At 48.7% G+C, this 16,857-nt stretch overlaps 2 protein-coding genes across 3 annotated transcripts in view; one reads left to right on the top strand and one right to left on the bottom strand.

Moving 5' to 3' along the window:
* Positions 1-710, top strand: part of LOC128502738 (transmembrane protein 229B-like) — a 58,951-nt gene extending 58,241 nt beyond the window's left edge. For both annotated transcript variants that reach the window (XM_053472639.1, XM_053472638.1), the window contains exon 3: positions 152-710. In XM_053472639.1, coding sequence (XP_053328614.1) covers positions 157-636 — 480 coding nt within the window. In that variant the 5' untranslated portion in view covers positions 152-156 and the 3' untranslated portion in view covers positions 637-710. The remainder of the gene's footprint in view (positions 1-151) is intronic.
* Positions 711-5,368: 4,658 nt separating this feature from the next.
* Positions 5,369-7,497, bottom strand: LOC128503968 (mRNA decay activator protein ZFP36L2-A-like). The gene is made up of 2 exons (XM_053474165.1): positions 7,434-7,497; positions 5,369-6,247 (listed from the first exon to the last, which is right to left on the bottom strand). Exons 1-2 carry the CDS (start codon positions 7,485-7,487, stop codon positions 5,369-5,371), a joined length of 933 nt encoding a protein of 310 aa, XP_053330140.1. The 5' UTR covers positions 7,488-7,497.
* Between the last annotated feature and the right edge of the window lie 9,360 nt (positions 7,498-16,857).

Here is a 16,857-nt window from a genome sequence, read left to right as displayed (position 1 = left end):
TTTGGGGGAAATCTCACTATTCTAGGAGATGCTGCACTAAAAATGCAGTTTTGGAATTTTACACACATTTGTGGTTACGTTTCCTTTTCATCATAAGCGGCCAGCAGCTGCTCCCCCTGAAGCATGATTATTTCTCTCCTGTCTCCCGTAGGTTCGATGGATTCACCGGCCCCGCTGGGAATAATAACGCGCTTTTATATTTACGCCATCCACGGATATGTGTGCGAGATCCTGTTCACTGCCGCGTGCGACTTCGCAGCCACCGGGGACTGGAAGTTCCAGGGCATCACCAGCATCTGGGCTCTCTTTATCTATGGTAGCGCCATGTTGGGGATTGAACGCATGTATCTGGCTCTGCGGAGCTGCCTGGGCTTCCTTCCGCGGGCTCTGCTCTACACGCTCTGGGTGTACGTGTGTGAATTCACTTCCGGCTGGCTACTGAAAGGTATGGGTGCCTGCCCATGGGACTACAGCCACTTCCATTATAACTACCATGGCCTAGTGACCCTGGAATATGCCCCCTTCTGGTTCATGGGCTGTGTCATTCTAGAAAAGGTGCTCATTTGGCACACCCTGCGCTTACGACTCGACGAAAAGTGGGAGCCACAAGAAGCAGAACTAAAGAAGGACGAGTGAACTGAGGGCAAAAAATAACTAGTCTGGGCGTATGCGGCACCTCCGGCTCTAACATAAACCCTCTGCGGGGCAGGTTCTGGCCGCAGCCACCTCGCCACGCTGCGTTTGGTGCCGCAAGCTTCGTGTTAATAATTGACCTAAATCTCTGTTCGAGATCACAGTTTTTCCAATAATAATCACTAAGGCAACGGGGGGGGCCGGTGAAGAGGACATTGCTATGATGATGGACCGGCAGACTGGGGCTCGCGCAGCTTCCTATGAAATGAGTCCTGATGATGCGTGTTTCATACCTAAACCTCTCTCCTCGTCATCATCATCAATTACAGACTCGTGAGCTAGCCACATCTTGGTAGAAATGCCATAGTCTATATGTAGATGAGCCAGTGGGGATAAACCAGTATAAACCAGCGGCAATACAATATCCCAAAATCAGCTAAAAGAACCCCAAAGCGTTATGAAATATTATACAAAAATAATACGAGTGCAGAAAAAACCCAGGAGCTTTTCTTCACATCCCAGTTAGTGTTGATTTGTTTCCATTGTACAACCTGAAAGACCAACAGGGATATGAATTGCCCCTCCATAAAATAAACGGCTCAACACTAGCCACATAAATGGGGTAAAAAAACTGAAAAAAAAGTGAATAACGGCCAGCGTGCCCAGGCGTCCGAAGAGCCCAATGTAACATTATGTTATACATTTAATTTATAAAGCCCTTTCCTGCTGTTTCTATACACATTACGGGGTTTATAGGGCTGTAGAACCCTGCGATACCCTCATACCCCGCAAGCATTCTGACCTCCAAGAAAAGAGGGGCATCAGGGGAGGAGAGAGGGGGCATCAGGGGAGGTGAGAGGGGCATCAGGGGAGGAGAGAGGGGCATCAGGGGAGGAGAGAGAGGGCATCAGGGGAGGTGAGAGGGGCATCAGGGGAGGAGAGAGAGAGGGCATCAGGGGTGAGAGATGGGGCATCAGGGGAGGAGAGAGGGGCATCAGGGGAGGAGAGAAAGGGCATCAGGGCAGGAGAGAGGGGCATCAGGGGAGGAGAGAAGGGCATCAGGGGAGGTGAGAGGGGCATCAGGGGAGGAGAGAGGGCATCAGGGGAGGAGAGAGGGGCATCAGGGGAGGAGAGAGAGGCATCAGGGGAGGAGAGAGGGGCATCAGGGGAGGTGAGAGGGGCATCAGGTTGAGGAGAGAGAGGGCATCAGGGGAGGAGAGAGGGGCATCAGGGGGGGAGAGAGGGACACAATGCGCTTTGCCTGAATGTGAGGAGTGTAGGTCACTGTAGTATTGCCCTGCTGCCTGCAGGTGGCGCTATCTGGTGACTCAGGTCTTCTACCATGTCACGCCGGGGCAGGAGGTTATCAGAGGTGAATGATGTGTCAGCTCATTATAAATACCTCACGTGTTTGTGGCTAAACGTGGCAGTGACACCCGGCACACCCGATTATCTGATCCGCTACGGGGCACACGCCAGCTCGACTCAGCAACCTGCACCAAGTCGGAGTGGGAATAAAGAGTTGCAGCACAGGAGGGAGAGTTAATGCAGTATTTGAAAGGGGTTAATACAGCGGGGCAATACCGAGGCATATAGTGCTGACATATTCCATAGTGCTGTACAATGGCATGGTGATTCATAGTGTTACAGGATGGGGCTTCGGGTCCATAGAGCTGCCCCATCTGCCTCCTTTAATGTGGTTTTGGGGGCTCTCATCACACACAAGGATCTATTTATCAAACAGATAATCGTCCTATTAATGAGACCCAAAGAACCCCCCCGAGAGCAGAACGCGGCGGGTCGTTCCATCCTGGTGAGCACTCCCAACGCAGCGACCTCAAACTCTTTGTTTACATCTGGACAATGGGTAATAAAACGCTTGCATGTGAAGGAAACCGGCCCCTTCGCGGAGCGTTTCCTCCGATTCCCCCGCAGATTCAGCCTATTCATCCAGAGAATACCCCTGAGAACCCGCACAAAACAAAAGCTGGGGGGCCGTATATGTGGGAATAAAGTGGGGCTTCACGTTGTCTGTATAACTGAACAGAAGGGGAATGTGAAGCTCTCTCAAGAGTTATTTACTAGCAGTTTATGTAGATTAACCATTTTGAGAGGGTGGTAGATTAATGGAACAACCTTACAGCAGAGGTGGTAGAGGGTAATACAGTGAGGGTATTAAACATGCATCGGATAGGCATATGGCTTCTGCATCCAAGAGGAGACCAACCAGTGATTAAGAAGAAAGGGACAACTAGATGGGCCAGATGGGGCTGATCTCTAGATTGTAAGCTCCTGTGCGCAAGGCCCTCCTCACCTGTTGTCAGTTTGTTATATACTATTTGTTAAGTCCTGTCTACCCATTGTACAGCGCTACGGAATTTGATGGCGCTATATAAAACAATAAATAATAATAATCTCATCATCTGTATAGTGCTGACTATTCCCTAAAAGACCCTCTAATCGGTGAAACGGGGGTGGGGGGATTTACACATGAAGAGGAAACCCCTTTGTGAGTTAGGATCAGACGGCAGTGTGAGAATGGACCCCGCGTTTAAAGTGCCCGGCTGGGGGTCTCCCTCGCTTACCTCGCCTTTCATTATAACAATAGGGACCCCATTGTCTACAGACAATGACACCCAGGGAGTAGCGCTTTACGTGGCCGCCTTGGGGGGGGCGTCCCTGGCCTGCACGCATTCAGCATCAAACAATGGAGGGGATCTATAGAAATCCCTTCCCCCGGCAATTAACCCTTAAAGTGTGACCCTGCGTGAGAAAGGAGCGAACAGCGCATGCTCAGGTAATGCTACAAACATATCACAGAAAACAAGGACCACCAGGCGCTGACCGGGGGCCACGTGGGTCGTTCCAGGACAAGTACCCTCCCCGAGTCACTGATCACGACAGGTAAGGTGCTGCCCCCTGCAGTCTGTGTATAAAATCATGGAAGGTGAGGGCAGCTAACAATCAGCTCTGGGGTAATTTCCATGCCCTGATGCCCATGTGGAACAGCAAGTAAAATCCACAACAAAGCTTCAGACGGAGGCCGAAAATCTTCAGCTAGGGCAATTAACCCCCTCCCCCGTGTCCCCTCAACCAACATACTGCTTGGGAAATATGGGATATGGACATGGTGGTAGGTAAGCGGAAGAGCCTCCCAGCAGAGGTGGTAGAGGGTAATACAGTGAGGGTATTAAACATGTGTGGGATAAACATATGGCTCCTGAATCTAAGACGAAACCAACAACTGATTAAGGTTTGAGTCTTTACAGACCAGATCAGGGCCGCCGGGGGCCGATCTGCTGGCGGGGTCTGTTTCTACCACGTCCCCATACAGTACATTTTTAAATGGGCTCCTGACTACAAGAGCCATTCCGACAATATACAGGAAGAACATATGCATTAACCTGTTAGCTGCCAGGCACAACCAGACAGGGGCAGAGTGCATGTTATCCGGCTAAATGCCAGCTAAATTTCCGTCAAGCAACAACAACACACAACATGTTTTCAAACACCTTTATTTAAATAAAAATTCACTAAAAATAATAATTTAAAACTTTAAATAAAACAACGAGTGACTAGATATGAAAAACATTGAGATTTATAAAAAATTATTTATAATAAAAACAAACAGTCCCTTTGGGGCCGAGGACTTGGCAATAAATATGATGGGACGGCAGCTTATAACGGGAACGCTTCATAAATGTATAAATAAATAAATTAGAAACTTGGAGATTTAATACCAAAGAAAGCATGTGACAGCCCCCCCCGGCTCGGTTCCCGCGACGCACAATAATCTTTTCTTCTACAGACTTATGATGACCGTTATCCAAGAGAGTCCCCCGTGTGTTAATGCGACCATTAACCGTTAACGTGTTACTCGTGTCCCCCAGTTACAGCTTAAAGCCATCCAACCAGGGCGCTGCATAGATGTGTCGCGAAGACCATCAGTGACCTGTCAGCAGCTAAAGACACGGCACGTGGACTCGCACCCAGACAAACCCGTCTCGTTGGGAACCCGTCCCATTGGGAACCCGTTCTGTTGGGAACCCATTCTGTTGGGATCCCGTTCTGTTGGGAACCCGTTCTGTTGGGAACCCATTCCGTTGGGAACCCATTCTGTTGGGATCCCGTTCTGTTGGGAACCCGTTCTGTTGGGATCCCGTTCTGTTGGGAACCCATTCTTCTGCTACATAAAGATTTTTTATGGGTTAGAGCTCATTGTTAACAGAATCTTTTTTGCGTGCTATGGATCAGAACCTGTACTTAAGATACACAGAAGCAAAGTTCAGGGGACGCTTCACCTGGTCTGCGGCCCCCACACAGCCAAGGAACGAGGGATTTGTTAAGTGGGTGGCATTTAGCACATCAGGGAGCAGATGTCCACCCGCTGCTGGTGTTATAACTTTCATCATCCTCGGCACACGCTAAGTGTACTTCCTACAGCTGTCGCACTAAGTACTTGGAGGGTCTAGTTCATACATTGGAGACCAAGAACATATAGAGCTCCCAACTTCCCCCTGTTTGGTGAATATCACCTGGTGGTCCGTAACATGATTTCTAGCCCGGTGTCTGAGGAACTTATGAAGTCTGTACACAGCTTTGGCTTCAGGAAACTCCACCTGCAGAAACTGTGGATGACCCGGTCTGTGATAATGGCTTTATGTCAAATTCTTAAGTTTAAAAAAAAAAGCCACTAGAAGATGTGGAGAAAGAGAGGACCTTCCCCAAACCGCCATCAGAACGACAGCTTACTGAATATGGGGAGGCGCCTGGCTTCTTGGGCATTGCATTGGACGGTCTCTGTGCTCCCTCCATCTGATAAACAGTCCCTCGTTTTCCCAGCCTCAGGTTTTATGGTTGGACTGGATGGCAGATTGAGCGGAACCTCTCCAACAGCTGGTTCCTCTGAAGGAGGGGAAAGTGCGCGGAACAGAGAGGACATGCTCAGTGTCAGGGCAGGGGAGGAAGGCATAATCCCACCAAGGGAGTTAGATGGAGAGAAGTTGGGTGAGGTTGGGCTGGAAGGAGAGAAGGGGGATAAAGAAGATAGGGAGGTCGAGAACAGGGAGTTTGAGGATGATGAGGAGGAAGGTATTCCAGAACAGCTCACACTTTGTCGCAAAAGGTGAGGGCACTGCGCACGAGTCCTACCACAGAACCTCTGCTCCTCGACGTTGTGGATGAAATGGCAGCGGGATCCGTAAGGGCAAAATCCAATTGTGTGATAGGTTCTGCATAGCTCCGTCTTGTATTTGGGGTGCCGGTTCAGCCCACGAAGCTCCCCCATTCCGTGTGCAAACTGGCATTTGGACCCATATTTGCAGGATCCGCTCTCATGAAACGTGCGGCACAATTCAGTCTTATAGCGGGTGGACTGTTGTCGGGAGACCTCCAGTGGCTTTCTGCCATCTTCGATCAGACTAACAGAGCGCTCTGCCTGGAACGGGATGTGCCGCAAGAGATTTGTAGCAGGCATCTCCATGTTCAGGTTCTCTGTTGGCCAAGTAGAGAAGTCCACCAGCTGCTCATAGCTTTTCTTCTTGAGGTTGAGTGGGCAGGAGGAGAAGGAAGGGTCTTGATTCCCGCTCGGATTAAGCTTTAAACTCAAAAAGTCCTACAAGGGAAATGTAGTGAACGGTTTAAACAGCGGAGACACTGGGACGTGTGGCATTTAAATACACGATGCTTTCATGCTGGTGGAGACTCCCCAGACTGACATCATTACATCATAATTAATTAAAGTCTGTCTTTGGATTGTGAAATGCGAGGGACTTCCCTGTCCCCCCGCACGCAGCAGCCCTGTCCCCCCGCACGCAGCAGCCCTGTCCCTCACACAGCAGCCCTGTCCCCCCGCACGCAGCAGCCCTGTCCCCTCACACAGCAGCCCTGTCCCCCCGCACGCAGCAGCCCTGTCCCCCCGCACGCAGCAGCCCTGTCCCCCCGCACGCAGCAGCCCTGTCCCCCCGCACGCAGCAGCCCTGTCCCCCCGCACGCAGCAGCCCTGTCCCCCGCACGCAGCAGCCCTGTCCCCCGCACGCAGCAGCCCTGTCCCCCCGCACGTGGCAGCCCTGTCCTCCTCACACGCAGCAGCCCTGTCCCCCCGCACAGCAGCCCTGTCCCCTCACACGCAGCAGCCCTGTCCCTCACACAGCAGCCCTGTCCCCCCGCACGTAGCAGCCCTGTCCCCCCGCACGCAGCAGCCCTGTCTCCCCGCACGTGGCAGCCCTGTCCTCCTCACACGCAGCAGCCCTGTCCCCCCGCACAGCAGCCCTGTCCCCCCGCACGCAGCAGCCCTGTCCCCCCGCACGCAGCAGCCCTGTCCCCCCCACACAGCAGCCCTGTCCCCCCGCACGCAGCAGCCCTGTCCCCCCGCACGCAGCAGCCCTGTCCCCCCGCACGCAGCAGCCCTGTCCCCCCGCACAGCAGCCCTGTCCCCTCACACAGCAGCCCTGTCCCCCCCGCACGTAGCAGCCCTGTCCCCCCGCACGTAGCAGCCCTGTCCCCCCGCAAGCAGCAGCCCTGTCCCCCCGCAAGCAGCAGCCCTGTCCCCCCGCACAGCAGCCCTGTCCCCCCGCACAGCAGCCCTGTCCCCCCGCACAGCAGCCCTGTCCCCTCACACAGCAGCCCTGTCCCCCCGCACGTAGCAGCCCTGTCCCCCCGCACGTAGCAGCCCTGTCCCCCACCTCCTGCCCCTAAAAATGGCAAAACTACACAAAATAAACCCCCAAACTCTATGCACAGATTAACCCATTGCTCGCCGCAGAAACTGTTCTCTGTATACAGACAATTAGCTTCATTACCTTGGAAAAGTTTGTGTCCAGCTCTGGGAAAGGACTCAGCAGACTGGAAGGCATAGTGAGGAGTTCTGGGGCGAGGAGTCTCAGGGTCGGGTTTAGTGAGGGGTCTCAGGGCTGGGGTGAGGGGTCCCAGGGTCTCAGGGCTTCACAATGTAAGTGTTTCCAACTTTGTCCAGACCCTCACTCTGATCCTTTCAAGACCCCGCCCACTCAGAAAGCTATCCCTCTATTGGCTGATTATTCCAGATCTCATTACCCAGAGTGTGATTCCTGTGGATCTCTCTTGGTCACCTCCTGGAATCTCCTCTCATTGAACTCTTTTCTCTGCCAAAGGAATGGATTCTACAATTAATCTCAATTTACTGATATTCCATAAGTGAAAGTCATCGATTTTCCAGATCCCCTGATTTCGAGTGTCACTTGAAGCTGCGCAGGCTCAGGTCCCCCCTCACTCGCCGATGTCTCACGTGGGATAAGCTCTGATTCTGAGGAGCTCACTGGGGCAAACATACAGAGATCCTTCAACTGCAACCCTTGCCAGGCTGTCCCTGGATTAAGCCGGAAGTCAGTCTGGCGTGACCTGCAGAAATCGTTGCTGCTCCGGTGTAGCCAATAAAAATGTGCAAGAAAAGAAGAGGGGAATCTTCATTACAAGAAATGCATGGAGGACACTGAGGGTCTCACCTGGTTCCTCATATACACCCCCTGACTGTGTCCCCCGATACACCCCTCGCACCTGATTTCATATAGCGATTACAATGATTTATGAGCAGAGGAGCTTACAATCTACTGTATAATGAGCAATGTGAACAGAGGAGCTTACAATCTAATGTATAATGAGCAATGTGAACAGAGGAGCTCACAATTATTATTATTTATTGTTTATATCGCGCCATCAAATTCCGTAGCGCGGTGGAAAAGGTGGACAGGAGATAACAAGTAGTCTGTAACAACAATTTGACTTACAGAGACAACAGGTCTAATGTATAATGAGCAATGTGAACAGAGGAGCTTACAATCTAATGTATAATGAGCAATGTGAACAGAGGAGCTTACAATCTAATGTATAATGAGCAATGTGAACAGAGGAGCTTACAATCTAATGTATAATGAGCAATGTGAACAGAGGAGCTTACAATCTACTGTATAATGAGCAATGTGAACAGAGGAGCTTACAATCTAATGTATAATGAGCAATGTGAACAGAGGAGCTTACAATCTAATGTATAATGAGCAATGTGAACAGAGGAGCTTGCAGTCTGAGCAGAACCTCCGGCTAGGACTAGCCGTAGAGGAATGCTCTGCAGAGCGTCTGGTTATCACTGGCTGTGGAGGATGCTCTGTGCAGCGGTGCAGCTGGTGGTTGCAGGCAGTGGAGGAATGCTCTGCAGAACAGCTGGGTGTCATTAATACCCTGCGGGGGTCTCAGGGGTCACAGCCATTTAGTGGGGGCAGAAGCAAGCAGATGTTAGGAGCTGGCTATCATCAAATGGGATTGTAGGGTATGAAGGGGGTTTTTTTCATGTGAAAAACTTCTAATTAAGTTTCTATTAAAAGGTTCTGTTTGGAATTCACAAAAGTTCTGTGAAGTTCTATGAAAAAGGTTTGAATAAGCAGAGTCACAAACCGACACTTTCATGTATTTCACACAATTACCGCTTTACTTTTTCCTTATATAGCACCAGCAGATGCCGTGGCGCTGTTACAATAGGACAGAGTGAAGAATAACTGGGACCAAAGGAGAAATCGGCCCTGCTCCTGGGAGCTTACAATCTAATAACATGTTTTCCTCTGGCCTGTGGCAAATAGAAATGCCAGATATTTCACATATTACATACGACCAAAAAAAGTTCTATCGAGTCTCAGAACCTTTATATTTCAGGTATTTGGTGTAATTATTTAAGCATAGCTGCCAACCCTCCCGATCAAATAATAGCTCAAATTATGTAGCCAAATAATGGCAGCAAAATACTCTGGATCCTGTGCTAGTATTCCTTATTTCGCTGAAAACAAATACTCTGATTTACCCCAGAGCCAGGGGTAACAATGCAAATCTCTGAAGGCATCCGGGGAGGGGAGTCCCGCAGTCATCTAGTGAATGGGACCATCTGCCCCCTCGCATTCCTGTAATGCCCGCATTATCATGCAGAATATCCAGACAAATGGAGGCTCAGCATGCAAACAGAGCCGGGCCCCACAGGCGGGGACACGGGGCAAATCAATATTTATTTGGTGCTTAGAAATTTGCACAAACACCGGCCCCATACAGCCAGGAGCCGAGAGCACTCTCGTTCCACCATGCTGAGGAACATTCTCCGGCTATTTGCCCTGCACACTGACTGCACCAATACTGAGCACTTTATTCAGCCCTGTGGCCCTTGCTGGGGCAGATGGGAGTTGTCGCCTTTGGCCACCTGTGGTGGGGAAAACGTGGCCCTCTGGCCTGAGGCTGATTAAGTACAAGCAGCCCGAGGTGTAGCTATTGGTGTCCCCAGGTTTGGTCCACTGGAAGCATATTCTGCACTTCACCTGCGAAGTGGACAAGCTCACCTTTTGCACCTCGGGCCCTTACCTGCACTTTTTCTGACCTTATGGCGGGATAGGGTAATTTGTTAGATTTCCAGCCACGGGGCCAAAAATGGCATCACCATCACCCTTCGTTTTTTTCCAGGGCGCGTTGTTTGCTTTCGGATAATTAAGTGCCACCAAACGCTACAGTGGAACCAGGTCCCTGAAGACTCTGTATCGGTTTTAGTGGGGAAGTGGGACGCGTCTTTCGCCCACCATTTCCCCCGTGAAGCCATTAGTCGGTCTTCGAGGAAATCCAAGAAGATCCGGCCCTCGCTAGGCTTCAGTCTGGGAGGGAAGGAATCCCCTTGTGGGAGGACAGAAGTGACGAGCTAACGAGCGGCGCTCACCGTCAGACCGTTTTATAGATTCTGCCATTCGGTTTACCATATAATCAAATAAACTGAGGGATAAGCGATCGCCCCAAAACCAGTCCTGTTCCTACTCATCAGAACAGAGCCCAGCTCATATATACATGAAATGGGTTTGCCAATGTATGTTTTGACCACGGAAAAAGAGCCTGATGATGCCCGGGGGCTGATCGTGAAATTAATAAAATGGTGCAGTAACCAGCAGATGGCGCCAACGTTCACTCGATGCGCTGGAAGGCTGGATTAAAAATGTCTCCCAAACACTGAAAAGCCGCGTTTGGACAAAATTCTCTATCTGTCCTTTAATCCGACCTCCCAGCTGGTGGTGACGGATCCTGGTCTGCCGCTTCTCCGTGGGCCGGTTAAAAGGGAGCTTTCTGATACCCCATTTACAGTATGGAGGACTGTGCCAAGGGTGCCCGGCCTCCATTGGGTGAGTGCCTGGCACTGTCCTCCATGAAGTCACAGTGTGCCGGGATATGACATCATATTCAAATAACCTTTCTTTAAACAACTGATAAAACCTCAAAATCTCTGACAAAGTTGGCTTTGTGCTTCTTGGCACACGGCTGCGTTTATTTTGGATGCGACCGAATAGCAGTCCTTTCTGTTAATTACTTTCCAGTATCGTGTAAATAAATACCTCAAATGCCCCGTACATGGGCATTCTTTCATGCTGAAAAAAACAGGCCTTTTAGTTTCTTATAATGGGATTTTTTATATATGTTATAACACAGCCAGGCTGCCGGCCCTTTAGAAAATGAACCCTGTCTGGCGCCTGTCTGGTCATCACTTGTCCTGCAGGCTGCACTTTTTCTTAGGTGAGTCTCCTCTATTCAAGCAGAGGCTTTCGCCATGGCGTACAGGTAACCTGGGAACCTGCCCCTAATCAGAACCTTCCTAGTCACCACGATAATCTGCCCCTAGCCACCATAAAATATTTTACCCCTGCACCCTGGTAAATGCCCACTTTCCCGTTATGCCCCAAAGAGATGCGTTTGTTAAGGGCAGTTGCCATAAGAGGAGAAATGTTTGAACAAGTGGCCATAATCTCCAAATAGAGGGTCAGAGGTGTAGAAGTAATATAAGGGAGTTTTACTTTACTGAGAGGGTGGTAGATAAGTGGAACAGCCTCCCAGCCGAAGTGGTAGAGGGTAATACAGTGAGGGTATTAAACATGCATGGAATAGGCATACGGCTCCTGAATATAAGAGAAGACGAACGACTGTCTTACAGACCAGATGGGGGCCGATCTGCCGGCGGCTTCTGCGTTTCTATATTACATGACATTTACTTATATAGCACCAGCAGATTCTGTAGCGAAGTTACAACAGAGTCAGTAAAATATTTTAAAATCACAAACTGGTAGAAAAGGAGAGGAGCGCCCTGGGAGATTATTATATATTATATTATATATTAATTATATCTTATTATTAATTATTATTAGTTATTATTAGTAGTTATTGTTTTATATAGCGCCATCATATTCTGTAGCGCTGTACAATGGGTAGACAAGTAGTATAGAACATACTACATTACATTTTGACAGAAATTGTAAAGGTGAGGAGGGCCCTGCTCCCAGGAGCTTACAATCTAGTCGATGGGTGAGGGGGAAGTGAAGCAGTAGGATGGGGTGAGTTGATCGGGTCCGGATGATCTGCGGAGGTTGTGGGTCGTTCAGATGGCTCGATTAGGATGTTGGCTGAGAGTGATAGGAAGAAAGGTCTTTCGCCATATTATATAATCAAACCCAGAAATGGTTAACAACGCGTAAAACAGCAAATCCTGAACTGCTGAGTCTGAAGGCCAAATCCCCCCACGGGGGGTAGAAGTGAATCCCCTGCTCGGCGTCACGCCGATTCCCCGCATTATTCTGGACGTTGCAGCCAAATGGAAATTCTTTGCCCATAAAAGCAGAAACTGAAAAGAGGAAGCAAGGGGCGGAAATGGGGGGGGGGCAAAAAGAGACGGGGGGGGGTTAAAAACAAAAAAAGGTGGAGGGGTGTCTGCATTATGTAACATATTACACACAGCAGGGGGTATCTGTATTATACGCACCCCGGGGGGCAACTGTATTATACACAGCAGGGGTTATTGGTATTATATACAGAGCGGGGGCAACTGTATTATACACAGCAGGGGGTATTGGTATTATATACAGAGCGGGGGCAACTGTATTATACACAGCAGGGGGTATTGGTATTATATACAGAGCGGGGGCAACTGTATTATACACAGCAGGGGGTATTGGTATTATATACAGAGCGGGGGCAACTGTATTATACAGAGTGGGGGGCAACTGTATTATACACAGAACAGGGGGCAACGGGATTATACACAGGCCGGGGGGTATCTGTATTAAACACAGAGCAGGGCGTTTAGCTGTATTATACACCAAGCAGGGGGTATCTGTATTATACACAGAGCAGGGCGTGTAGCTGTGTTATACACAGAGAGGGGGTGTATCTGTATTATAAACAGAGCGGGGGGTATCTGTATTATACACAGAATGGGGGTATCTGTATTATACACACAGCAGCGGGGTATCTGTATTATACACAGAGCAGCGGGGTATCTGTATTATACACAGAGCAGCGGGGTATCTGTATTATACACAGAGCAGGGCGTGTAGCTGTATTATACACCGAGCGGGGGTGTATCTGTTTTATACACAGAGCGGGGGGGGTGTATCTGTATTATACACAGAGCGGGGGTATCTGTATTATACACAGAGCAGCGCGGTACCTGTATTATACACAGAATGGGGGTATCTGTATTATACACAGAGCGGGGGGTATCTGTATTATACACAGAGCGAGGGGTATCTGTATTATACATAGAGCGGGGGTATCTGTATTATACACAGAGCGGGGGGGTATCTGTATTATACACAGAGCAGGGGGTCTCTGTATTATACACAGAATGGGTGGGGGCTCCTAGAATGTGTTGGGCCCCCAGCCGCTGAGTATCACACAAACATATTTACCAACCCTAACCCGGGCCACAGGCCCAACCCTTCCATACTAAACCAGTGTGTGCATGTAGGTTCATACGTGTCCTGTGTATGTGAGTGTGCGTTTCCGGTGTATGTGAGTGAATGTGTGTCTGAGTATCTGATTGTGTTTGTCAGCGTCTAACAAACAAGACACCAGGGAGAAGTGGGAGAGGAAGGGAGACGCGAACGCGGAAGTGGTAAACGAAGGAGGTGGGGAGAGAGAGCATGTGAGAGAGTGAGTGAGAGTGTGAGAGTAAGTGTGAGTGACTGTGAGTAAAAGAGAGCGAGTGTGAGTAACAGTGAGAGTGACTGTAAGAGAGAGCAAGTGAGAGTGCAAACTAAACTTATCTCTCAGATGAAGCCTTGTGAGGAAAGGCAATGAGTTTAGGAAGAGATCAGCGATCTATAGAGAGCCTACGATGGCTTGGCTTTGTCAATATGGAGATCAAAAGGCAAGATGAGATCGAAGCCACATCCCGAGACACGAATAAGAAGTTACCCGGGGCAGAATAGAACATGATTTGTTTTTTTGAGGATTGTTTCATTTAAGATTTATCTTTTGTTCCACTGTTCTTTCATTGTTGAGGGACAGTTTGTTGTTAACGATCCACTTGAAGGACGTTTTCACTTGTCATAGTGTCACTGCATGATGTGAGTCCCTGGCGGCGTAGTGAGTTACTGATGGTAGCCTTTGTTACTTTGGTCCCAGCTCTCTGCAGGTCATTCACTAGGTCCCTCCGTGTGGATCTGGGATTTTTGCTCACCGTTCTTGTGATCATTTTGACACCACGGGGTGAGATCTTGCGTGGAGCCCCAGATCGAGGAAGATTATCAGTGGTCCTGTAGGTCTTTTATTTTCGAATAATTGCTCCCACAGTTGATTTCTTCACACCAAGCTTCTTGGCTATTGCAGATTCAGTCTTCCCAGCCTGGTGCAGGTCTACAATTCTGTTTCTGGTGTCCTTCGACAGCTCTTTGGTCTTGGCCATAGTAGGGTTTGGAGTGTGACTGTTTGAGGTTGTGTCTTTTATACTGATAACAAGTTCAAACAGGTGCCATTAATACAGGTAACAAGTGGAGGACAGAGGAGACTCTTAAAGAAGATGTTACAGGTCTGTGAAAGCCAGATATCTTGCTTGTTTGTAGGTGACCAAATACTTATTTTACCGAAGAATTTACCAATTAATTCATTAGAAATCCTATAATGTGATTTCCTGTATTCTTTCCCCCCATTCTGTCTCTCGTAGTTGAAGTGTACCTATGGTGAAAATTACAGGCCTCTCTCATCTTTTTAAGTGGGAGAACTTACACAATTGGTGGCTGACTAAATACTTTTTTGCACCATTGTACATATCGGGTTCTATCAAATAGAACTCATTATCTTCCCTCCCTCCATCTCCACCCCAGAACCTTAATTCTCTATCACCATTAACAACACGACTATCTCTCCTACTAACCAGGCCCGATGCCTCAGGGTCATCCTCAACTCAAACCTCTCCTTCATCCTCACATTCAGTCCCTCGCCAGATCCTGCCGCCTGCACCTAAAAAACATCTCTCGTATCCGCCCGTTCCTCACCCGAGAATCCACAAAAACTCTGGTTCATTCAATTATACTTTCCCGCGTAAACTAAATAAAAGATAATAATAATAGGAAGAAGCGAAACCAGTCGAGCGACCGCTCATTTATACCAGAGCATTGTTTAGCAGATCATGGTCGACCTATAAAAGGTCTTTGCAAAGTCTGGAGAAACTGCCCCAGTAAGTGCACCTCTCTCTCCGTGCCGCACTGGATGTCATCGGTCACTTTTAAGAGGGCAGTAACTGGAGTGATTAGAAGGAAAGCCAGATTAACGCGAGGTTAGACCGTTGCTCCTGGACACATTTCTCCGAGACTTCAGAGAGGATAGGCAGCAGTTCGGAGTTTGACACTTTGTAGCATCACCATTTTTGTGGATGGGGACAACTCATTTTCCAGGCTTTGGAAACGTAACCAGACAAGGAAGCATTGATTAGGTAGGCAATGGGATGGCATCTGTTGAATGTGTGCGTGTGAGTGTCTGGTGTCTGCGAGTGTTTGAATGTGAATGTGTTTGTGAGTGTCTGGTGTTTCTGTGTGTTTGAATGTGAGTGTGTGAATGTGTTTGGTGTTTGCATGTATTTGAATGTGAGTGTGTGAATGTGTTTGTCTGGTGTTTGCATGTGTTTGAATGTGAGTGTGTAAATGTGTTTGTGAGTGTCTGGTGTTTCTGTGTGTTTGAATGTGAGTGTGTGAATGTGAGTGTCTGGTGCATGTATGTGATTGTGTGTCTGTTGTCTGTGAGCGTTTAGTGTATTTGTGCAAACAGGCTCTGGCAGTGTAAGGCCAGCGGGTGCCGCTTGGAGACATATAATCTATCTGCTCGCGGCTGCACATCCAGAGTCCGTTCAGGCTCCTGGGAGTCAGCGTAGCTAAATGGACAGGGAGCATGTATGTGTGTGGGTGAGTGCATGCTTAGGGGATGTGTGTTTTTGATTGGGGTATGTAAATGTAGGGGCGGGAGTCACTAGGGGATAAAGGGTGCCCTCTGGGTGACCCCGGTCACTGTCATTTTTCCAGAGACAGTCAACAGACTTACCTGCTTCCCTCAGCCACTATACAAGCAATGGCTTGGTTACAGCTTAACTCTAAAGCAGGCGAGCATCAGCTCAGTTCTCTGCCACAAGGAATGATTGAGTCCTGACCAGAGCAGGTTGTATCAACCATACAGCACTTTGTCATGTTCCTAGCTGTTTAATGGCAGCACTTAACTTTATAATGGCCGGGTATGTTTCTGAGGTGGGATTGATCCGTTTTTTTATTTTTTATTTGTCCCCTTGCAGCATGGATGCAATAATCCTGTATAATGACAGCCATGTGGGTTTGCAAAGTTTTTATTTTAAGTCTAGGGATAAACCAATTTAATGTTATGTGAATGGCTGGGGGATGATTACTCTGCTGCAGGGTCCTTATATCTTATTTCTCTACATATAGGTGTATTAGTAATCCCCCTGCTGCACCTATTTAGATGGAAGATGCACTTCAGTAATATCCATCTTATTTGTACAAGGCCTTTGCTAAGTATCTGAGGGAAAGGATTTGGTACCTCGTGGCATTGTACCAGGAATGCTGTGCTATTTGCTCAATGGCAGGAACTCTTGCAAAGTAAAAACTCTCATGTGGGCCTTAGCTAAGCATTGCTAGGCCTTAACGTGCCAAAGCTAGGGGTGGGGCTAGCCCATTCACTCCTATACAATGGGGAATGGGTTAATGTGATCTTAAAAAGCAAGATTGTAATGGATTACTAACTTGGCTGATATTTAGCAATCCCTCCATTAAATTGGCAAGTGATGGAAAATGTATTGGTCAAAAGACCTTTAAGATTATGAACTGATACTTTCAGTCTAACTCCCACTTTGCAGTGCAGTGATTAGTTTGTCATGTTTTCACGTTTTGGTGGGAAGATTTGTTTCCT

The sequence above is a fragment of the Spea bombifrons genome, chromosome 8 (assembly GCF_027358695.1).
Source record: "Spea bombifrons isolate aSpeBom1 chromosome 8, aSpeBom1.2.pri, whole genome shotgun sequence".
NCBI classification, from domain to species: domain Eukaryota; kingdom Metazoa; phylum Chordata; class Amphibia; order Anura; family Pelobatidae; genus Spea; species Spea bombifrons.
The sequence above is the reverse complement of the archived record's forward strand: the minus strand, read 5'-3'. Positions and strand labels throughout refer to the sequence as shown.

Excerpts from the sequence above, each read along its gene's own strand:
- LOC128503968 (XM_053474165.1), bottom strand. The coding sequence starts at position 7,487 with ATGCCTTCCAGTCTGCTGAGTCCTTTCCCAGAGCTGGACACAAACTTT. Across the intron at positions 6,248-7,433 it reads TGGACACAAACTTTTCCAAG|GACTTTTTGAGTTTAAAGCT; the intron begins GTAATGAAGCTA and ends TTTCCCTTGTAG.